At 40.6% G+C, this 23,628-nt stretch overlaps 1 protein-coding gene across 1 annotated transcript in view; it reads right to left on the reverse strand.

The window, feature by feature from the left end:
- Nucleotides 1-6,427: 6,427 nt before the first annotated feature.
- The window catches only part of LOC135501695 (multidrug and toxin extrusion protein 1-like), a 38,699-nt gene continuing 21,498 nt past the window's right edge, over nucleotides 6,428-23,628 (reverse strand). Inside the window, exons 12-19 of the mRNA XM_064793938.1 lie at nucleotides 22,837-22,904; nucleotides 13,667-13,775; nucleotides 10,927-11,002; nucleotides 9,874-9,943; nucleotides 9,347-9,479; nucleotides 8,823-8,917; nucleotides 7,871-7,991; nucleotides 6,428-7,407 (exon numbers count right to left, since the gene is read on the reverse strand). Of these exons, the coding sequence (XP_064650008.1) occupies nucleotides 7,010-7,407; nucleotides 7,871-7,991; nucleotides 8,823-8,917; nucleotides 9,347-9,479; nucleotides 9,874-9,943; nucleotides 10,927-11,002; nucleotides 13,667-13,775; nucleotides 22,837-22,904 (1,070 nt within the window). The 3' untranslated portion in view covers nucleotides 6,428-7,009. The remainder of the gene's footprint in view (nucleotides 7,408-7,870; nucleotides 7,992-8,822; nucleotides 8,918-9,346; nucleotides 9,480-9,873; nucleotides 9,944-10,926; nucleotides 11,003-13,666; nucleotides 13,776-22,836; nucleotides 22,905-23,628) is intronic.

Genomic DNA, 23,628 nt, shown 5'->3' on the forward strand with positions numbered 1-23,628 from the left:
CCAAGCAGACCTGTATAAGAAGAAATAAAATGGTTTTATCAGGAGGTCACCTCCTAGATAGAATGGGCTAAGAGGTTGGAAGAGTGAGATTCGTCACCATCATACGAATCATGCACCATCATCGATAAAGATTATATGCCGCTGCAAAAGATGAAAAACAATACCTAGCATGACATAGCGTCCCCTAGCATGTTTTACGAATTCAGCATACAACATGGTGGAATATAGTGGAAGAGCGTCACACCTGAGAGAGGAAGGTCCTGGGTGCGAGGCCCGTCCACTAGAACTTGTATCGTGTTTTACCGCCCTTCTCCTGGCACTCATTCAAAGTTGTTGGTGAATGCACATTTAGAGGCAACTTTACGAACAATGTCGCGACCGACCCCTGTTATGTACACATTCTCCGGAGAAGAGGCTACGATTTGCCAATGTCAATGAATTGTAAAACCTAATTAAGCAAGGAATCCAACCTTAATATTGAACTCACATCATTTCATCAACCTCACTAACTTGTCACTGGCTTGCTTCCATTTCTTCCATTTACCATCATATGGCGAAAAGACCAACGTTGGTCAGGGTGGCCCATATTCATAAAAGTTCTTAAATGCCATAAAACCCTAAGTGGCCATCTTCCCAAAGTTCCCCACCTAAAATTGGATTCATAAAGCAACTCAGCGCCCCACTTAGCTAGGTTGACCGCTTAATTTTGAGTGTAACACTTATCTTTCTTCAAAATATACATCAGGTACCCGTGTTATATTTCTTGTTGATATCTGCCTATGAATTACTTCATTATTCATTGATCGTTGGCATTCAAATGTGCAAATTGCAAAGCATTTCAGTCGCAAGCAACTTTAGCTCAGGAAGCAGCGCGTAATTCCTCCCAGTTACCGATGATTCTAGGTCATCCCTCACAAGAAGAATCTTCGCTGATCAAACCTATATCGCTAATATAATCATAAGTCGTTTCAGAAGTCCAGTGGATGGTGGCGATCACGAAAACCCCCCTTTCTCTGTGAATTGCACGCCTCATGTTGCCAAGCCAACACCAACAAAATTATCTCCGACGAGCGCCGTGCTCAAAATGAACTGAAAGAACCAGTCCACTTAGAGTTGACTTAAGCATGTTTATGAATATAACTTATTTTAGGTTACTACCCCACCTAAACTGAAGTTGCATTTTAGGCCGTGCAGGCAAGTACGTCAACGAACCGAGTCGCGCGTACACGTGATTTTGTGTCACTTACTCAGTTAGGTGACATAATCGGTTGATTTCGTTTCAACTTTTCGGCTAGGTCACTTTATCTGTTGATTTGGTGTCATTTATTCAATTAGGTCACTGTGACTTGATCGGTTGTAAAAGGGGCCAGTTGCTTTTTTTTAACAAGAAACAAAATCCTGTTGAAAAAGTGTGTCATGATCATCAGGGGTTAGAGCTACAATTCGATGCAATAAAGCTTGTTTTTTTACTTTTAATTTCTCCATTTTTATAACGGCAAAGTACTGAATGTTACACTTGATCTCATTGGCTAAAGGTTTCCGATTAGGATTTTGAATCTCGGATTTCGAACCTAAAATTTAAAATTTCGAATTTTCGATGCGCCTTCTGGGCTTTCGTTACGAAAATCCAATCAGAATATAAGATGGTCAATTTTTAACACAATCTACGTATGTACCTCATCCCCGATCGCTGTTGAGGGAGGGTTTGAGAGTCCTAATCTGCATAGCTTCCTTCACGCCACGTTTAAACCACTCAGGGTGGCGAGAAGGAAGTAGCCAAATATGTAACTCATTAGTCTTATTTATTCAAAGTTCTCTAAATTTCCGTTGAAAAAATTGGCGAAATCCGATTCTTAAATATAGATTTTACGATTTAAAAAAACTATTCAACAAATGGCCGGGTATATTTGGCAAGTCGCTTGCCGAATAGGCATCATTTTTGCCCTGTTTGGAGAGCCGCTTACCGAACAGCAATGAAAATCAACCCTGTTTGGCAAGCACGTTTTGCCGAAGAGGTAAACAATTCTACCCTGTTTGGCGAGTTGGAGACCTAACAACACAATAGCCAATCGGAGAGCGTTACGTCTTATTTGAATTAATATGCGCATAATCAACAATGGCCCATTTCTCGCTCGCGAATCATTTTCTTTTACTTAACTCATTTTCTTGTCAAAAATCGATGGAGAGGAATATACTCGAGTATATGATTAACTGATAAGCGTAACAAATGCATCGGGTACAATGCTAAGGTCATTGCTGTACCTCCAGTAGTGTTGTTGACCGCTTTGCCGTTGAATGATAATGAGCTCTTCGACAACTATCAATAGTAATGAGTTCGGCTCTCCATTCAGGGCAAAAAAGTCGCTGTTTGGTAAATACCCATTTCCTCAATAAAAAGATAACATTATGAATTTAGAAGTGCTTAACATGCTTAGGGGAAAGGGTATATTTTATACGAGTTCTGAAACCCCTTTAATGCATGCGAGTACTCACTATCAAGCTCCAGCAGGGAGTAGGATTATGCACGATAACAAAATGCCCCATTTCGCATTTCTTTCTGGGCGTTCTGGGCTCGGTTGTTCAAATTGTGTCACTAATGCTGGCGTTAACTGAACTTGGGGGTTCAGTCTAAGCACAGGCACGTGGAAATAAGATTAATGATTAACAATTACTGCTATGTGCCATGATAACACACATGTATAGTATTATCACTATAAAAAACAGTTTAAGTTTTGATAAAACAATTTAGCGAAGACTTTGTAATCTGGTTACAAATGTGCAGTACCTTCCATTCTTTTACAAGAGCTGAATGATGAATAATTGTATACGCCTTGATTACATATTTCAGTTAAAGTAATAACAAGTATAGATAAGATTCTTTAATCCAAACTTGAAGATAACAGCCTAAATTTAGTTTGGTTTCCTACTTTTTGAGAGAGGGAAAGCTTCTGGATTCAGACGTGAATTGGGAGTTGGCCTACCAAAGAGCAGCAAGATGTCGGGAAGCAGAACTCAGCATCTGTAGAACCTGTAACAGAGAAGGAGGATCCTGTGATACATGAAGTCGAAGAACCTGAAGTGAAACAATCCAGCCTGAGGATAACAAGGATGTGGAGGCCAAGAATACAGAACCAGAAAAAGAGGACCCTCATACTGGGATGATGAAGAGAGGCACCAACGTTGGAACTGGGAGAACATCATGAAGAAGGTGGGAAAGAAGATGGTGTAAAGCCGGAGGGCGATGTGAAGACGAAGATCGGGTTTCAGCAGCCAGAGAGGTTAACAGACCAACTCCGACCACTCCCGGATCTACCTCAAAGTGATATGTTCGACAGAAAGCCGATTTTGCCTTCAACAAAGTATGAGCCGAGCTATCAGACACCGCATGAGGACCGTCATCTCAGGACTCAGAATTACGCACAGCGGTCATCCATCTTCAATGATGAAGCAGCAGCTGAGACTCCAGGTCAACGAAGTAGGGCCCCATCCAGGCAGTTTACCAACTTACCTGATGAGACTGATGATAAAGCTTTACGACAGTTTTTCCAAGGAACAGTTAAACCTAAGCTGAAGCACTTTCAAGGAGAAAGGGACAATTATTTTGATTGGCGTGAGCAGTTTGATGTATTTATCGACCAAGCTCAGGTACCAGTCCGGCATCAGATGGTAATGTTGATGTCGGCTCTCCAAGGAAAACCCCTTAATTTGATTGAGAAGTATGGCTACACCCAAGTTCAGTACCAGGCGGCCTTATATAAGTTAGGAGATTGATATGGTGGTAAACGACGACTCATCCAACGTCACACGAGAAAGCTGATCTCACCAACCCGAGTTCATAAAAACGCTTTGAAAGGCCTTGAACGATTTGCTGACAACATTGAAGATGCCGTTATGGCGCTGAATGAACAAAGTGGAGAGTCTGCATTGATAGGAGATTCAGCCATCCTTTCCATTGTCATCCAGAAGACCCCATAGAAACTCTTTCTCAGGTACCAAGATAGCAAGCCGGATCATGAAAATCGCACCTCATTTAGCCGTGGGTTGTCCGAATACGTGAATAGGGGATTGGAGTTACGTGGGATTAGGGAATCCACCAATGGTGACAGTGACAAGAAGGGAAATTCCAACCAAAATGCGGGAAGCAAAAAGAAGTTCCATTCCATAGAAGCCCGGGAAAAATTAGTGGAATTGGTGATAGGGTCGGATCATCCTGAGTTGTCTTTGTCTTTAGAAGAAAGAATAGGAAACCCGGGAGAGCCGATTGCCAGAAGAACCCCATTTGGCTGGTGTTGTACCGGAATAATAGAACCAGGAAGTCCGAGAAATAAGCTTCAGTCTTGTTTTTGGGCCGTAGTAGGAGAGGTGTCATTGAATGAGAATTATAAATTGTTATGGAATATGGACATTATCGAACCTGAGCGCAGTGATACATTGCCTCAAGAAGAAAATTGTGCCTTGAAGCACACAGTGGCATCCATAGCGAAAGTGGGTGATAGATATCAAGTCGCCATTCCGTGGAAGGAAGGATGTCCAGACCTACCGGACGATCGAAAGATGGCCGAGAAGCGACTTCGTAGCCTTGAGGCACAGCTTAAGAGGAACCAAGAGGTTGCTGAGAAGTACAAAGCAGCATTTCAGGCGACAACCGATAAGGCTTACCTTAAGAGGGTCGACCCCGACGTTGCAGAAGAACTAGGCTTGCCTCACTCTGCAGTAGTGAAAGAAGATAGGGAAATTTCAAAAGTCCGGATAGTCTACGATGCTGCCGCCACATATGAAGGAACAAGTCTTAACTAGAATTCCGAAATTTGCTGGTAGCAAATTTGATAGTCCCCAGGTAGTCGTCATGTCAACCGAGTAGAAACCGAGTAACAAACTCGACTGTAGTCAAACTACGAAGAAGAACGTGTGCAAATACTCGAGTCGAACGCGTTCGAATTAACAGCCTGAGTGTAGTATTTACTTGCGGTTACAGACAGGTCGTCATCATTGTATTTACGCATACGCGAGTAACCGGATGTAAACAAATCCACGTGTTTTACGAATGAAGCATTGGAGTAATAAAGTCCTTTTACTCTAAGGTTGAAATAAAATAATTCAGGCATAAATGCCCATAATGGGGGAGTTGTTTTTATTTTTATTTTCTACTAATTAATAGGGGAAGGAAAATCCAAATTATTTTAATAAGTGTGGTTCAACTAAATAACTGTAGATTGCATGATGACAAGCCAGGAGAAATCCAGTTATTTCATGGAATACCGGCATTCTGTAAATAAAAGCACGTGGAAAGATATAAATATCTTCAATCAAATGCACGTGACTTAATTTGTTTACATACGGTTACTCGCGCATGCGTAAATACAATGATGACGACCTGTCTGTAACCGCATGTTTAGTATTTGACCTTGACCCGATACTCTCGTCAAAATCGCAGCACAAAACGCATCTAAAGCATCGAAATATTCAGAGTTTTGAAAAATCGTTTTGCGATAGTCCATGAATCGAATTGGGTTTCTTTATAATACCTCCATCGTCCCATCGCTCGACCAACTCCTGAGAATAATGACGTCATTATGTCGGGGCGGAGCTTATGCTAATGTGTCAGCGTCGGCATGTTGGGAGAAGACGGTATCATATCTCAGCAAAATATGCTTCAAAAGTATCGAAATACTCAGGATTTTTAAAATACTTTTGCGATAGTCCATAGATGGAATTGGGTTTGGTGGTGTAAGGGTGATTGATTTCTGGTTTATTTAGCCGTTTTGCTGGACTACCGCAATGAATGTGTAAAAATCGTGGAAGAAAATAACAGTTTCGAGAATTCCAATGATATCAATGTAGTCCCCAGACGGGATCTGGGGCTATAATGAACAAATGTTACCGGGACCGAATCTGCAGAAGGATATCTCCGAGATACTCGTCCGATTTCAAGAGAAGCCTGTAGCTATAGCTGGTGATATACGAGAAATGTTTAACCAGGTTTTGTAAGACCTTAAATCGAAGAGGTACCATAAGATGTTACGGAGAGGTTTGGACACAACCAAACCTATACAGACTTATGAATCTCAGTGTCTGGTTTTCGGATATAGAGCGTCTCCCTTTCTAGCTCAGTATGTTCTACAGCAACAAGCGAGAGAGTCGCAATACAGATATCCTGTCGCAGCTGATACTATTCTAACATGTACCTACATGGACGATATTTTAGATAGTATCGAGACCATCCCTGAAGCCAAAGAGCTGAGAGAAGAAATCCAGGACGTTGGTAAATCAGCTGGGTTTGTAGCTCGGAAATGGTGCAGCAACAAGATTGAAGTATTGGCAGACATCCAAGTTGAAGAGAGCCATCGGGGTAACCATCGGTTTTCATTCAAGAATCAAAAAGAAGAAAGATCACGAGAAAGCGGCAATGAATACATATGAACGTGTATAATCATATCCAATTCAAAGTTTATTGTACAGCTTTGAGAATTCATTTACATCGGCTTTACATAAGATATCTCGGGCGTACAATAAACATCAACATCAACAGAATAAATATATCATACGACATGATTATGATTATGTATATAATTGGTAATTTAGCACGGAATACTAAGTATCTAGCATTAAAGCATTTCCTTTGAAAATCCTAATAGATATTGTCGCACGATCATGATCAGTGCTTTCGATTGAATCCGCAATAAAATAATTGACGCTGAAAAAGGTTTTTGGCTCCAGGGCATATTCAGTATGGTCAATACCAGCTGGTATCTACAAATACCGGAAAAACTAACCAGCTAAATGGTACGCCCTGTACCAGCTGACACATGGGAGGAGACGCCCAGGCCGCCGCCAGCGAAGGTCCTACCTGGCTTACACCCGGTCACTGCCGGGAGATGGAGAAAGTCTGCTGACACCTAGCCAAATATAGGACCTCGCCCAGGATAGGGTTAGTAGGCTGAAGCTTGTGATCGCCTAATCGCAGTCGACTAATAATGATAATGATGATGATGTTGATGATGATGACCATCTAAGGAGTAACCGTTGTATTCATAAAAGTCGTTGAAGATATGGCAGCAGAAATTGTTGACGTCACATGACTAGCGGTGGTCGTATTTATGACACTAGTGTAATTACAATATGGCAGGGTCGTGTTCAAAAGTGGAGAGTTTGTTGTATTTTGTGGAATACAGAGTTCACTCCAGTGGTCTTGGATGGGTATGAAGAACCGCACGCACAGTCCAGCGGCAAATGTCAAGATCATCCCCAGTACGAATATCATTCGTTGAAAGATGACTTGTTTGCCAGTTGGCTTCTCTGAGTAGCGGCTTTGATCCAACAGGTTCACTTCACTGCTTGAGACGTAGGGACTGTGAATAACTGAATGAGTTCGTTTTCGTCTTCTCGGTTTATCTTCGTTGGCGAAGGCTGGAAAAGAACCAACGGTGTTAAGATTCGGTTAACCGTTACATTTACTAGATAAAGGAGTTATGGTATTATTCCTTCAATGGGTGGGTATGCATAAAAAAGAAATGAATACTATCAGGAGAAGCAAAAAAATAAAGAAATTTACCAGTAGTAAGTAGTAAAAGTATAAGTAAAAGGTAATTTTATGCGCAATTGAATGATGGGAACAACTCCATACACACGAATAAGACGTATCGGTATGTATATTAAGTGCTGCATTATCCCATGAATCTTATGCTAAACGCTTAATTTCATCAGGAACAGTTGGGAAAGTTTCTCCAATCTAATACTGATGTAACAATATCTCTAAATCTCTCCTCCAAACATCCCCTCATGATCAGTGTTCTCGATTGATTCGAGTTAGTGCACACGCTTTTTTCCTAATACATAATCAATATGCGTTTATAATTTTGAAATGCATTACCAATCCTCTCCTCTTCGGCCTCCTTGACTTCATCCCGTCCTCGGAATACATCGTCATTACCGTCAAGCAAGGCCTGCTTCTCATCTTCCGTCATGTCAGCCGTTCCAGCACGCACTTGAGCCTGGACAGGAAATAAAATAATGGAATAACAGTAACGGCGACAGCAGCCGCGACAGCCATGGCAGCAGTGCCAATATTTGTTTCTCATTTTTTATGGCTCCGCGACTGCACATCTCGGATATATGTTTCACTCAATCGACAAGACAATCGCTGTGAAGTGACTTGTTTTAGTTTACAGGCAAGCGTAAATGTAGTTGTCAGAATTAGAATTATGAATTTGACACCCCCCCCCCGCCCCCTTTTAGACTCAGATGTGAGTGCAAGCGAAATATTTACCGGAAGATGCAACACAGCAGTTTTCGCCATTTCGGTTAACAGTTAAAGGCAAATACTACTATACTCATCACGCGTCATAACAAGACTAGTGCTTATAGTAAAAACAATTATGAAGCATAATGATGATGATCAGGACGTCGACGACGACGACGACGACGACGACGACGACGACGACGACGATAATGGTATATGATAAAGATGCTGATAATGATAACCCACAATTTGTCTCTTTTATCTGCTTTATCTATTGGACATTGTTCAAAGCGCTTTTGGAATTATTACTATACCGGTCTCATCAGCATTATCAATATCATCATCGCCGTACACGTTTAATGTCAATAAAACGCTTAAAAGTAGTCCCTTAGCTGTTAAATCATCAGTGGCTCGTGGCGAAACTCTGTAAAACTGTCTTTGATCAAAAAATCAATAATTGAAGAATCGTTTGAAGTATATACAATCCTTTATGCTGCAGAACGTGGAAGTATCCGAGCTGCTGCAATGTTTTAAGTTGACGTGGTTGATCATAGTGGTGAATGCTGAATATGACGAATGTTACCTTTTGGACCTCTCCCTGCCAATCTGTCTTGTAAACGACGATGAAGAAGACGGTGGACTCGATAACTAGTCCAACAGTGAGCCCAACGTAAAGACCTGCAAGGGAAAATTGAGTATTTGGTTTCAAATTGATCTTGTGGCAAGCTAATTAAAAAGGGGTTATCTTTAGACGTAAAATGCCTTATGTGTGTATCGTGTGCCACTAAACACTAAGACGTCATTGGTGTCATTTGCCAATAGCGACACATTTCATGCCCGGAAGCCTGGGTTATGAACGGATCAGGCGGAAGCAACAGTTTTTGCAGAAGAGATGCTCTTAAAATCGTGTGGCGACAAATCGTAGACTCCTCGAAATGAAAGTTTCTGAGCTTTAAAAAAGACCCTCTTTTTTCGAGCAACAGAATTTTTATTTCACAAAAAAACTCTACAGGGCGCATATTCATGTTGGTTAAATCTTTCGAAGGTGCTTCAAAGAAAAAAAACAACATGTATTTCTATTAAGAGTGAGCTGTACTGGAAACGTACCGAGTACCTCTAACGATGTGAGGAACATAAGAGATATTCCAACAGGAAGGCCGATGATGTAATAACACGCCAGGATAATGCCTGCACCAATCCCCTGGCGGCCGCAACCTCTTAGGATACCAGCACAGACTCCCTGAAGGACAAATGATGATAAGCTATGACGGTAAGACCCCGTGAGGTTAAAAAGCCAAAAACCAGCACGACTTTTTTTCATTTTTACCAAAAATTGACAGTACGATTTGCACATTTGCGTTGGCTGAAAATCTTTCACAGGCACCAAGCAACAAACTTAAAACATAACATTGAAGCCACACTGCTTAACTTGATCAACGTGCAATTTCAAATATGTTCGTTTACAACACGTACTTATACGGATCACCAAAACAGAATTGTCAAATCATCAAGATATATATATGGTATCCCTGAACAAGTTATCATGGCTCATCATTATTGTTGGTAATCGCTCTGTTATCTGAAGGGAAGACTTTCCAGACCTCTGTTTTGAAACTACTTTCATACTGACTTACGGCAATACTGTCAAAGAACTCAAAGAGTGCAACCATCAGAATGACGTTTGTTGCATATCTGATAACTTCACTGAAAAGGAAAAAGGTGCAGTAATATCAGCGACTTAAAAGTGAATTAATATCAATTATTTCAATTACAAGTTGTCTCAGAATTTCTAGCTGGTCACTGCCTTACGAAGACCTCTGAAGAACGTGGTACGAAGTCTGTAATTGTACTTCATTGAAGATGAAGGTGATATGCATAAAAACTAGTAAATACTATTTTCCGGTAGAGATGACGTTTTACGAGGGTCGTGTAAATGAATTCAGCCAAGGCTTGATAACACCAGACTTTCTAGGGCCCTAAGGGTTGCGAAACCAGCCTATTTCCAAGTTTAAAAAAATTTCAAATAGCAAAATATAACTGTCATATTGCTAGCTGCAACGGCCCCTAACCACTTTACAGTTGTGGAAATACGCCACGTCCGCACTACGTTATAATATTCTTTCCAGCCAGGGGTCACTGCCAGGTGATAGTTCTATAAGATAAGTTCCTCAGATGTCATGTGACTGTCAATTAACATAATGAAAACCATGAGCTAAATGCTTATAACACTGAACTACGACAAAAAAAACCTGAAACCCTGCTTCATTGCATCTATCCAGGAATTAGGAATGATAGGTCGCCTCCCAAAACGTTCGTATGATCAACGTCTCAGCGGAGACCGTAAGCTCATAAGTAAATGCTCCTATTTATCCAGTGATTCATGTTAAAAGCTGTTATGACACACTTAGTAGTATCCTCAACCAAAGTCCTGAGGACAAACGCAAAGGACTGATTGTGGTTGTGGGATGTCACCGTTGTTGCAGCACTCAGTTGATTATTATTGTTATTATACATATTACTATAACGTCACTTTACCAATAAGCTATTATATTCAGATTGTAACTTTCCCATTCATGTTATTGTTTTAGAATCAGGCTCAATTGTAAAGCCCTTTTCTCGTCACTAAAAGACTCCAAAATAGTTTTACCCCTAGAGCATTTTCATTTATACATTGACATGATACTTACATATCAGATGAGAATACATATGGGATGACGCTACTTGCTGCTGCTATAAATGATGCCATGAAAAGACTGGAACACACTTAAAGTAGAAAGATACAGACATGACAGACCCAATCCTCAAGTATATTTTGTGATTACTGTGAACACGGGGTTGTGTTACATTTATCGCTAAATATACTATGTAGACTCAACATACAACACCAGGTTTAAAGCTTCCTCTTAATTGCACCACTATAGTGTAACGGATCGGAACGTATAATGTCAAATGTGACCCGCTCTACCAAAACTAGGCGCTTGTCGCATCTGAACTTGACAGGTTGATACGGACTTGTTGTGCATTTCCCTATTGTAGACCTTTTGTGAAATGTAACCAAATCAGTTTGTAATAGATTTCACAAAAGGTCTACAATAGGGGAATGAACAACAAGTCCGTATCAACCTGTCAAGTTCAGATGCGACAAGCGCCTAGTTTTGGTAGAGCGAGTCACAAATTTGCAGTTTCCCGATTGTAATGAGGACATGCCAGGACACGCAAGATGAAATGTTAGGCGTTCAAACTGATAGTGCATTCAAGGCTTTAGTGTTCGAATGAAAAAGTTACGTGTACAAAATCGAAGTATACATTCGAACTGTTTCGAATTAACGCTATTAACGATAATGTTTGAAAACACGACAGTAGCCTCTTTGGTGTCCTGGTGCGGCATATCCTAACTACCATGCCGAAACTGCAAGATGAGTGTATAGTCCATAGGTCTACATGAGCCAGTTAGTCTTCTATTTGGGGCTTGTATATCGCTGAGAGGTGCTTAGCCTCGAATCGAGAGGGGCATCCGTCGGCGAGATTGCTGCTGATTACCTATGGTTCTACCTCTCTCTGGGTGAGAGGTGACTGCATGCCGCGGCGAAAATGACATTTATTCCTCCATACCTTCGCCACGGCAGTCTGCTTCAAACTTGTCGGACATACACGCCTGGCGATAATGGAGATGCTTTTAAATTTCACAAATAATTACGAATTAGGAATTACTGCTATTCATCCAAGAAAGTGACGATACGATCAATGTTTTTTTCAGCTGATCTGAATCTGCTTAGAATGTGGTTTTGAAAAGCAAAAAGCTTTTATCAATACGCTGAACGGTCACGGCAGTGAAATCGAGACGACGAATGGGCCAAGTGGTTTTTTGATCGCAAGACTGGTCGGACGCGTACTATCCCCTAGCTTTATGTATGTATTACAAGATACAATCCTGTGGCAAAATGGAACATGCGTTAATGTGGAAGCAATGGTTTTGCATTTCGTAATATTTGCGAAACTTCACTTTTAACATCAGCAACCTTTAATCAAATTTAATTCATAAGATCTATTGAGCATCATATCAAGACATAAGATAAGCAACCGAATAATGAACATAAACATAATGAAATGGCCAGGGCCATTGTGCTCACCTCATGTGGAGGAAAGATGGATAAAGAGCATGGTATTGTGTCATGTAGTGTTAGGTTTGATGTAGGTCCAAGCAATTACAATTTCCCCAAAATGGCCAATTTACAGTACATTCGACCTCTGTGACCTTGAAAAGTAGGTCAAATCAAAGAAGACCCGGGTGACACATTGAATGGTTGTTAGAATTAGATGTACCTATGATATAAAATTGGTGCCAATCGGGCAAGTCATTACTAGGAATAATGGCATTTTGAAGAATTTAGGATTTGGCCCCCTCCCTGGAGGCCAAACGGCAAATCAGATCGCACCAAACTTCGGTACCTAAGATCACCTGACCAAGGGGTACATGTGTACTTAATTTGTGATCAATAGTCATTGCAGTTAAGAAACGTGCCATAGTTACGGCCTGACGGCGAATTTACGCCATTTGGCCTCTGTGACCTTGACAAGAAGGTCAAATTAAAAACCTGTGTGACATATACTGTATGGTGGTTAGATGTACCCATGATATCAAATTGGTGGCAATCGGGCAAGAAGTTAAGGAATAATCACATTTTTAAGGTTTTTGGATTTTGCCCCCTGGTGGTCAAGTGGTGAATCATATTGGACCAAACTTCGGTCCCTGAGATCACCTGACTAAGGGGTAAATGTGTACCAAATTTGGTATCAATAGTCATTGCAGTTTAGAAACGTGCCATCGTTACATCCTGACGGCCAATTTACACCACTTGACCTCTGTGACCTTGAAAAGGAGGTCAAATCAAAAACCCGGAGGATATATGATGCACCTTTGCTAGAAGTACCTACCATATTTTTTTCAAAATTTCCCGACTACTATTAAGGGAGATATTGCATATTTTCACTTTTAACGTTTGGCCCCCTGGTGGCCAAACCATGAAACGAATTGGACCGAAACTTGGTCTCCAAGGTGTCATTACATAAGGGTACATGTGTACCAAGTTTCAACTCAATAGCTCTAACAGTTACGAAACGTGCCCTGCTAACGGACGACGGACGACGACGGACGACGACGACGACGACGACGACGACGACGACGACGACGACGACGACGGACGACGGACGCCACGGTATGGGATAAGCTCACCTCTGCTAAGAGGTGAGCTAAAAACAGACAAATGAGCACAATGATGGCACCCAGTGGGGACGCCCGTTGGAGTCATAGACCCATAATAGGGGTCACCTTCTAGCTTATGTTATCATTCCTTTTTAACATCATTATGAAGGACGGCTCAGAGCTTGACGGCTATCAATTTTTCAGCCGACAGCATATAATCTCACCTATCATAATGAGACCAAGTTTAGTAACTTGCCATGCCCGCCCATGACTCTCGGATCCCAGCATCTGCCCAACCCGGATGTTACAGGCAAGGCCAACTCCAAGGGGAAGCTGCAAATAGATAATACCAATTATAAAATGATATACTAAGAATTTGGAATTTAAGAAAAAGCCAAAAGCTTACCCCTCACAAAAAAGACGTAAACTAAACTAAACTCAGGCTCTTATCTTCAAGTTTGGATTAAAGAATATAACCAATACTTGTTATTACTTTAATTGAAATATGTGATCCGTCACAGCAAAACCATACGCATGTCGCACAGACGATGAGCCTAAATGACACCAGGGAATAATTGAAGAAATTGATGTGCTCATATTTTATAAAAGGCAGACAATAATAAATGAACAAACAGTCCGTCTCGACCTGCCAAGCTCAGAGCGACATGTACCTGGTTTTGCTGTGACAGGTCACATATGTAATCAAGACGTATAAATTATATATATCATTCAGCTCTTGTAAACGAATGGAAGGTACTGCAGTGTATATTGGCGATTTTGGTCACCACATTTGAATCAAGATTACAAAGTCATCGTAAACTTGTTTTATCAAAACTTCAACTGTTTTTTATAGTGAGAATACTATATGTTATCATGGCACATAGCAGTAATCTTTAATAGTTAATCTTATCTCCACGTGCCTGTGCTTAGACTGAACCCCCAAGTTCAGTTAACGCCAGCATTAGTGAAACAATTTGAACAACCGAGCCCAGAACGCCAAGAAAGAAGTGCGAAATGGGGCATTTCTGTTATCGTGCAAAATCCTACTCCCTGCTAGAGCTTGATAGTGAGTACTCGCATGCATTAAAGGGGTTTGAGAACTCATTATATAATATACCCTTTCCCCTAAGCATGTTAAGCACTTCTAAATTCATAGTTTTTATATCTTTTATCGCTTTTATTTCTTTTATCAACTTTTTTGCCCTAAATGGAGAGCCGAACTCACTAATATTTAGAGTTGTCGAAGAGCTCATTATCATTCAACGGCAAAGCGGTCAACAACACTACTGGAGGTATAGCGAAGAACCTTAGCAATGTATCCAATGCATTTATTATGCTTATCAGTTGTGACCCGCTCTACCAAAACTAGGCGCTTGTCGCATCTGAACTTGACAGGTTGATACGGACTTGTTGTTCATTTCCCTATTGTAGACCTTTGGTGAAATGTAACCAAATCAGTTTGTAATAGATTTCACAAAAGGTCTACAATAGGGAAATGAACAACAAGTCCGTATCAACCTGTCAAGTTCAGATGCGACAAGCGCCTAGTTTTGGTAGAGCGAGTCACAGTTAATCACATACTGGTGTATAATCCTCTCGATCGATTTTTGACATGAACGCAAGTTCTGCAAAAGAAAATGAATCGAGAGCGAGAAATGGGCCATTGTTAATTATGTGCATGTTAATTCATATATTATGATGTCACTTCTCTCCGATTGGCTGATGCGATGCAAAGTCTCTGGCTCGCCAAACAGGGTAGAATTTTTTACCTCATCGGCAAAACAGGCTTGCCAAACATCGTTGATTTTCAGTGCTGTTCGGCAAGCGGCTCTCTAAATAGGGCACAAAATGATGCCTATTCGGCGAGCGGCTTGCAAAATATACCCGGCCATTTATCGAATAATTGTTTGAAATCGTAAAATCTGTCTTTAAGAGTTGGACTTCGCCAATCATTTCAACGGAAATTTAGAAAACTTTGAATAAATAAGAATAATGAACTACATATTGAACTACTTCCTTCTCGCCACCCTGAGTGGTTTAAACGTGGCGTGAAGGAAGCTATGCAGATTAGGACTCACAAACCCTCCCTCAACAGGGATCTGGGATGAGGTACGTACAAAGTTTGCGTTCAAAATTGACCATCTTTTATTCCGACTGGCCTTCTGTGGCGAAAGCCCAGTAGGCGCATCGGAAATTCGAAATCCGAACAAATCCGAAATTTTAAATTTTATGCTCGAAATCCGAAATTCAAAGTCCCTAATCGGAAACCTTTAGCCAATCAGATCAAGTGTAACATTCAGTACTTTGGCGTTATAACAATGGAGAAATTAAAAGTAAAAGGTCAAGCTTTATTGCATCGAACTGTAGCTCTAACCCCTGATGATCATGACACTCTTTTTCAACAGGATTTTGTTTCCTGTTAATAAAAAACCAGCTGACCCCTATTACAACCGATTAGGTGACATCGCCCGATTATGTGACCTAACTAAATAAATGACACAAAATCAGCCGATTTGGTTACAGACCGTTCAGGTAACACGCCATCGCCCGATTAAGTGACCAAACTGATTAGGTGGCACAAAATCAACCGATGACCTAACCGCAAAAAAGCTACGAAATCAACCGATTTGGTGGCCAAACCGAATAAGTGACACAAAATCAGCCAATTTGGTGACACACATCCCAAAGTTTAGGTGACACGCCATCGCCCGATTACGTGAACAAGCTGAATAAGAAGCACAAAATCAACCGGTTAAAGTCAAATCATCTTCCAAGGGGCACACACGAGTTGGCACTGCTTCTTTCGTGGTATTACTAACGGTGCAACCAAGTGCGCTTTGAATACCAGCAAATCGGTTCCTAATAAATGCACCCACTATTGTTCGAAAGGGAATCTTTAGGCAGAAGAGAGGTAGGCCGGATTAAGTTACACGAAATCGCCGATATGGGTCACTCTGATCTCTCAGAATATCAATGCTGTTCACGCTTGTTCGAGGAATATATCATTACTGAAACCAACATTTTCAAGGCTCTTGTCCACTGTGCATAAGCCTTGCACCATATGCTTTAGTCTACTAATTACCACCACTGTCACCCCCTGGCTGTTGCATAGTACATGTACCTCTTTAAAGAGGGTTATTTGCCTTTGAGTGGTGTAATATTGAGGTTTTGGTTGATCCGCTTTAGCTCCAGTAAATTGTATAAGAATAAATGAACTGGCCATGGGGCATGTCCTCAGCTTAAGGCATGAATAGAATTTAAAAAGTATTTTATGACACCTGACCTACATGTAGTATATACGGCATAGAGGTACGCGACTTTGACCATTTTGGGTCAACAAGTTGAGATGCTTATACGCTATAGACTCCTTGACAAAACATTCAAAACATCACTAATGTTAAAATTTAAGAGTTTGACCCCTTTGACCTTGAAAAGTAGGTCAACATTAAATTGATATGTATTTACAATGGAAACCCTTTTCGATTTCTTTTCATTTAAGGCACGACACTTCCTTGTACTTTTGCTATGTGCAAGTCCAATACAAACAAACATGGTAGGTAAGCAGATGTGGGGTTTTCTCGGTAAATTTCACCTCAATTAAATTGAGAGTTTGTTGAAAACATTTGGAAAATGAACAAATGAACAGTCCCTTGCAGGCAGTTTCCCATATAAGCACAAAAAACATTCACCTGCCGGAAGATAGGGGGACTAATTGGTCACCACCAAGATGTAACCTCAATGCTGAGCTGAGTGTTCAACGTGTTCAAAGTATGCATAAGTTATGCTCAATGCACACCGTTAAAGTTACCACAGGCTTTCGATGTCTTTAAAGACTATTGATTACGAATTGCAATAACGAAATATCATCCCCAACAAACAAAAAATGAACACCATTGATCTTAAACCTTTTGTTCCAAAGCTACAATTAAAATAACTTGTTTTATGTTTTCATTCGTTGCACATGTGACAACGGAGAGGAATTCTCTATGACGCGCATCTTTTCATCTTTATGCATAAATTGTTCTTGTCACATCCTGGAACTTCATACTTCTGGTGATGTGACTGGTTACACCTCAGTAAATGCAAATTACACGGCTGACTGATGAACAAGTTGAGTAAGGCAGGTAAAACTACAAGAACAAGAATGCGAAAACTACAAGAATACGAAAATCAGACCTGTAAGACACATTATTTTCATAACGGATGAGGAATTTCGTATCGCACCCGTTTCATCGCAATGTACAAATGTATCAGACATTTTGTTCTCTTAATTCGTCAGGGTGCAGACACAGCAACCGTCAGCAGACACAGCTGCATTTATGTACTTGACGTAATGCTACTCTTAAGTGATCTGTAGTCAACAATGATTCAATGAAATTCGTTTTTTTCTTTCTGTCGAGACCATCTTGACCACCAAGGTTTTCGCATATTACTGAGGGGATATTATCTACTTTCTACTCTCGAACAATGCACACCCAATGCACTGCAATAGACTATTTGCCTCACATGCATCTCACGCAGGTCCACTGGTAAAACTGGTCTATAAACAGCAGAAGATTGTTTACCTTGTGGGCAGAAATCCTGGGCCCTATATCTTTTTGCATTGCCACATCTCCGAGAGAAGATCATAATATCAAACACTGTGGACTATATTTTGATCAAATCAAAGGAGATTTGGTGATGGAAACTTGACCAAGCATGTATATCCATTTCAGGTGAGGTTGGCATAGTAATACAAATTGTGTTTCTCGCTGCCTGAGAACTGGTGTATGATGCCAAGTCACGCAAAGTCTTAGTTTTTATAAATGTGATATTGGAATCATTCTTACATGTAGGCTACCCTACATTAAAAATAAGTACACGACCACGAGGCTCAGGATGATCCTAGACAAGAAGCAAAATGGATTTCCTACACCAGTGACTATCGCCACCCGTCTTTTCTTAGTTTTGCAATTCGCAATATTCATAACCTCAGGAAACAGATGTTGGGACTGGCCTTTCGATAAATTCAGCGTTGGTGAAAATATTATCGGCGGAGCAGGGGTGGCAAGTGGAAAGTTACGGGGATTTCAGAGAAAATTGAAGTCTTGTCTGCTTGTTCCCGGCAAATATGGAATTGATAATGGCGCCATCGAAATCGGAAACAAGCTACCTTTTATTGAACTAAATGCGAACCTGTCGCCAGATCTACAGTTTACCATGATGTTCAGTGCTCGTCTGATACCAAATAATGGAGAATCTGTCGTTAAGTTGGGTATCCTGATGATTGTACCAGTACTAATTATCCGTATTGAGGTAAAAAAGAAAGGCGCAAGGCTAGGTATCTTCCGAGGAAGGAAATACAGATCATGGTTAAATCTTGGTAAAACCGTCAAACTCGGGCAATGGGCCAGTTTTGTCTTCAGTCACCGTCTCGGTCAACTTTGTTGTAACAACATGGTGAAACCATATGATACTGGACAGCGGGTTGGACGAAAGAAATGTATATGCATAGGTCACCATTATAATCCCAAACTTCCTAAACGGTACAATACTGTGGATGGTAAACTGCAAATCGACAGGATCCTCCTTTTTGACAGACTGATAAGTGCCGCCGAGATAGACAATCACAAAGCATGGTGGCGAGGTAAATTGATATCACTTTAATGTTTCTGTATTCTCACAATGGATCTGGCCTGGTTCCAACATTAGGTGAGTCCTGGTGTGTTCTTACAAGCCACCATTTTGTCATGTGGCTCCATTAGCTTACAGCCGTGCCAGAACATTTATATGTACATGTACATGTACACTGAAAATTTGAAAAAAAGATCTGCAATTCTTACCACAATTATTTTATCAGGTATAAAGGTTGCATGCCATACATACCTTAATGTATTATTCCTATGACTACATGCGAAAATTGGCATTATTGGCAAATGTGTAAAAATTCAAGAAATATAAGAATATCAAAATATCGCGAAAAATCTATCTTTTCAAATCGTATTTGTGCTGTTTTATCCATACATTATCTTAACGTTTATTTCGTATATCAATAGAAGTTCATTTTACACAGTAATGTGTGAGTGTGAATGTGCTAGTGTGCTAGTATGCTTGTACATGTGATAAAGAGGTGAAACATACGCGATTTTGATTTGGTACATTAATACTAAAACACTGAGAGTGGACCCCAAGAGAGGACCCCTCTAATAACCTCCAGATATTGGGGTTTTACTCCAAGTTCAGATCAATGTACACACAGAAGCTCAATGATCTCACTGGTTTCTGCGCGGGTTAGGAAATCGTGTACGTAGTCTCTCAGATCGAAATGTTCCCTGTTTCACTAGTTCCTTGGTTTTGGTACCAAAGTCAGCTAACAAATCAGCCGAAAGAGCTTGTTTATTGATGTTGTACATTGTACACAAGTGATTGATAATGTTGCTTACACTAGTAGGAGACTTTGTCCGACTTATTAACTTATTAACGGTTTCTGATTTTTTTTCGCTGATTTTCTCCGACATTTCTCCGACATTCTCCGACTTTTCTCCGACTTTGCCCAAATGATTTATATATGCCGGATCATTGAAGGACAAGTAAGATATGTTGATGAAAATCAGATACCAGAAAAAGGGAGTTAGGATGCGAATTGCTATATATAGAACGACTAAAGAAGAAATGAAGGTCATGACAATCTGTAAATAGTGTAAAAAGTTAAATTTTTTGTTTCTTCCCACTGTGTTAAACCCGCATGCGTATAAAATGAAGAAGTGCAGAAGTTTACGTATGAAGGAGGCAAAGACCCTTCATGGGCCAAGATGCCGCTATGACGGTAACGGTAACGGTAAAATGGTCGGATTTCCAGAAAACTTTTGAAAAATAATAGGGTCATATGACATTAAAGATCAAAGGCCTTAGTCGAATAGGGTTGATGAGGTGTGACCCTAGGTGTGAATACTAATTAGCTCCTCTCCTTGGACCCTTTTCATGTCGGACATTATTGTATCTGGGTTGGACCTCTTAAGGGGATCCCCGTGACTTCTAAAACAAAGGGCCTAATTCGATCTATAAATGGTAAGAAACAAAGTTTTATGTATATAAAAACAATTGGTCATATTAAATCATAATCTGGAATATCTATAAGTTATTTACAAACAACTGATAACACTCAAGCACAAATACCTTTTTTAAAAGTTCAACACTATTATCTTGGCTTTTTTTAGAAAATCGCATAACTGTAAACCATGAAAATCGCATTTTAAATGTAAACAATTAATTAATTGTGAGCATTTTAGTTTTGAGATTTTATAGAATGCACCATCAAATTAGAACTTAAAGAGCCATACATTAATGCATAACCATTAAATTTGGCAGCCAATGCAATGCGTGAGTCATCCATCACGATTGTACTTTTTGAATTGCAATGTAAGGATCTGTGAAATGCACTTTTTCTGCTGCACTTGGTCAACTCTTTGCAACATACTTGCAAATAGATTTGAGTATGGTCATCCTCTTGCAAACAGGGCCTACAACACGACTTCCATTTACGCATTGAGGGAGTAAGTATGTATCGAGTAAAATGGCCTGATATTGTCAGGTTGGAGTATATGGTGTACAATTCAAGAAGTTTAATTCAAAAACAACACTTTTACCAATGGTATTGAACAAACATGAAGGTATTGGTCTGTATTATGCATGCAAATACTGTCAATGAAACAGTTCAGTACATCAACAATTTCTTGAATTCATAAGGTTTTGTTTCTTTAAAACATTTATCTAGTAAGGCCCATTTTTGTAGAAGTCTGCCCTGGAGTGGGCCATCCAAGATGCATCCATGTGTGATATGCAAAGGGTCCAAGGAGAGGAGCTAATTAGTATTCACACCTAGGTTCACTCTGGGAGTTTGAATCACATCTCATTAACCCATTTCAACTTAGGCCTTTGATCTTTAATGGCCTATTTTGGGAAGCCCTATTTTTTTCGAAGGTTTTCTGGAAATCCGACCTTTTGTACAAAGTCGGGCAATGTCGGAGAAATCAGGTAAAATGTTAGAGAAACCGTTTCAACGGTTTCTCTAACATTTATTACATTTATTTAAAAAAAGTCGGAAAAAGCCTCCTACTAGCGCTAATGGCGTTCCCCTCCCTCCAAGGACTAGCCGCCAACCCAATATATTTCAGGGAGAATTTTTCGGAGGAGGATGAGCAAGATCATAATTTCTGCCGTGTTTAGTACTGCAACAAGGGTGACATTATCAGAATGTGCTATAAACTGCATCATAACGACAACATGTCGATCTTTTAGTTGGCAAAAGAAAAACACCGTTTGCAGAATGACTGATTCAGATGAAGGAAATATCACAAGAATTTTGCGAGTGAAACAAACATCAATCATAAGGCTGCCTTTCTATTTTACAAAGCACTCCAAGAACTGCGGCGAATATGTGTAGACGTGCAATCAATAACACTCAATGACTGAGAGCCTACATGGGTACAGGGTACAGCTAGTGGGTACAGTTTTGCTTATTGCCCCCTTTCCCCTTCAGGCAGTACATGTATATGTTTAGTGAGTTTGAACCTAGGTTCGTATCTCTTAACGAGCACAGAAACGACCAGAAGCCAATGCTTCCGGACTTGGAGATGACGTCACGGCGCAGACCAGTTATAGTGCGCCCCTCTATGGTGGTTATCCTATACACATGTAATTCAGGCGAGTGTTCACTTAACAGACCCCCCCCCCCGACACATTAAACGATGTTTGATGGATATCTAGGCAGTCTATGTGATAATAATATAAGAAGCGCTTGCAACTCGTGTATGGCAACTCGTGTATACTCCCCTTGGAAGATGAGGTTATTTTGATACGTTGATTTCGTTTTGTCACTTATTCGAATGCCTAATCGGTCGATTTTATATCACTTATTCGGCTTTGCCACCTTATCGATTGATTCTGTGTCACTTTTTCGGTTATGTTTTTTTATAAGTTAATTTTGTGTCACTTATTTGGTTGGGTCGCTTATTCGGGCGAGAGTCACCAAATCGTTTGTAACCCCCAATTACTTTTTGGTAAGCTTTCCTCTGATTAGTTAATATTGGATTTCAAATTTCGGGTTATAAATTTCGGATTTCGGACTTCATATGAGCCTTCTTGGTTTTGGTATTTTATGGTGGGCTCGTGGCCGTTATGACAGAGTCAAGAACGCGACAAGCCATTTTTTGTCAACCTTCGTTCTGAGCCTCTGTCCCATATCCTGACCACACAACATGCATCGAGTAAATCTAGTGAATGACCAGGTCAAGAAGCAACTTTCAACTGATATTTTGTAGAAACATGAACTCAGTTAGTAAGGAGTTGCCCTGATATCATGAGTGTGGAGCGACCACCAAACAGTAGTTTATTGACCGACTGACAAATTTCTTACCATGTATGCCATTGAAGCGACTTGAAATGCAATGGACTGGGCGCCAAGTGGAACTGAGCCAAGCAAACCTGTATAAGAAGAAATAAAATGTTTTATCAGGGGTCACCTACTAGATAGAATGGGCTAACAGGTTGTAAGAGTGAGATTTGTCACCATCATACGAATCATGCATCATCATCGACAAAGATTATATGCCGCTGCAAAAGATGAAAAAGAATACCTAGCATGACATAGCGTCCCCTAGCATGTTTGACAAAATCAGCATTGAGCATGGTGGAATATAGTGGAAGAGCGTCACACCTGAGAGAGGAAGGTCCTGGCGCGAGGCCCTCCCACTAACACTTGTAGCATGCTTGACAGCCCTTCTCCTGGTACTCATTCAAAGTTGTTGGTGAATGCACATTAGAGGCGACTTTACGAAGGATGTCGCGACCGAGCCCTGTTAAGTGCATTCTCCGGAGAAGAGGTTACGGTTTGCGAGTGTCAAAAAATTGTAAAACCTAAACGAGGAATCCAACCTTAATACTGAACTCACATCATTTCATCAACCACACTTGTCACTAGCATACTTCAATTTCTTCAATTTACCATCATCCCACGAAAATGACAATTATGGTCATGGGATGTCGATATCAGTCAGGCGGATTTGAAGCCTCAATGCTGACGAGAACGTCAACGAATCAAGTCGCGCGTACACGTGCAGGCGCGGCTCACGTAATCAAAAATGCTATTTGTAGCTCTCAACTGACGTGATGGCGCAGTGTAGCGCAGTATGGGCACTCATTGGTTTCT

Source organism: Lineus longissimus, chromosome 17 (assembly GCF_910592395.1).
Source record: "Lineus longissimus chromosome 17, tnLinLong1.2, whole genome shotgun sequence".
NCBI lineage: Eukaryota > Metazoa > Nemertea > Pilidiophora > Heteronemertea > Lineidae > Lineus > Lineus longissimus.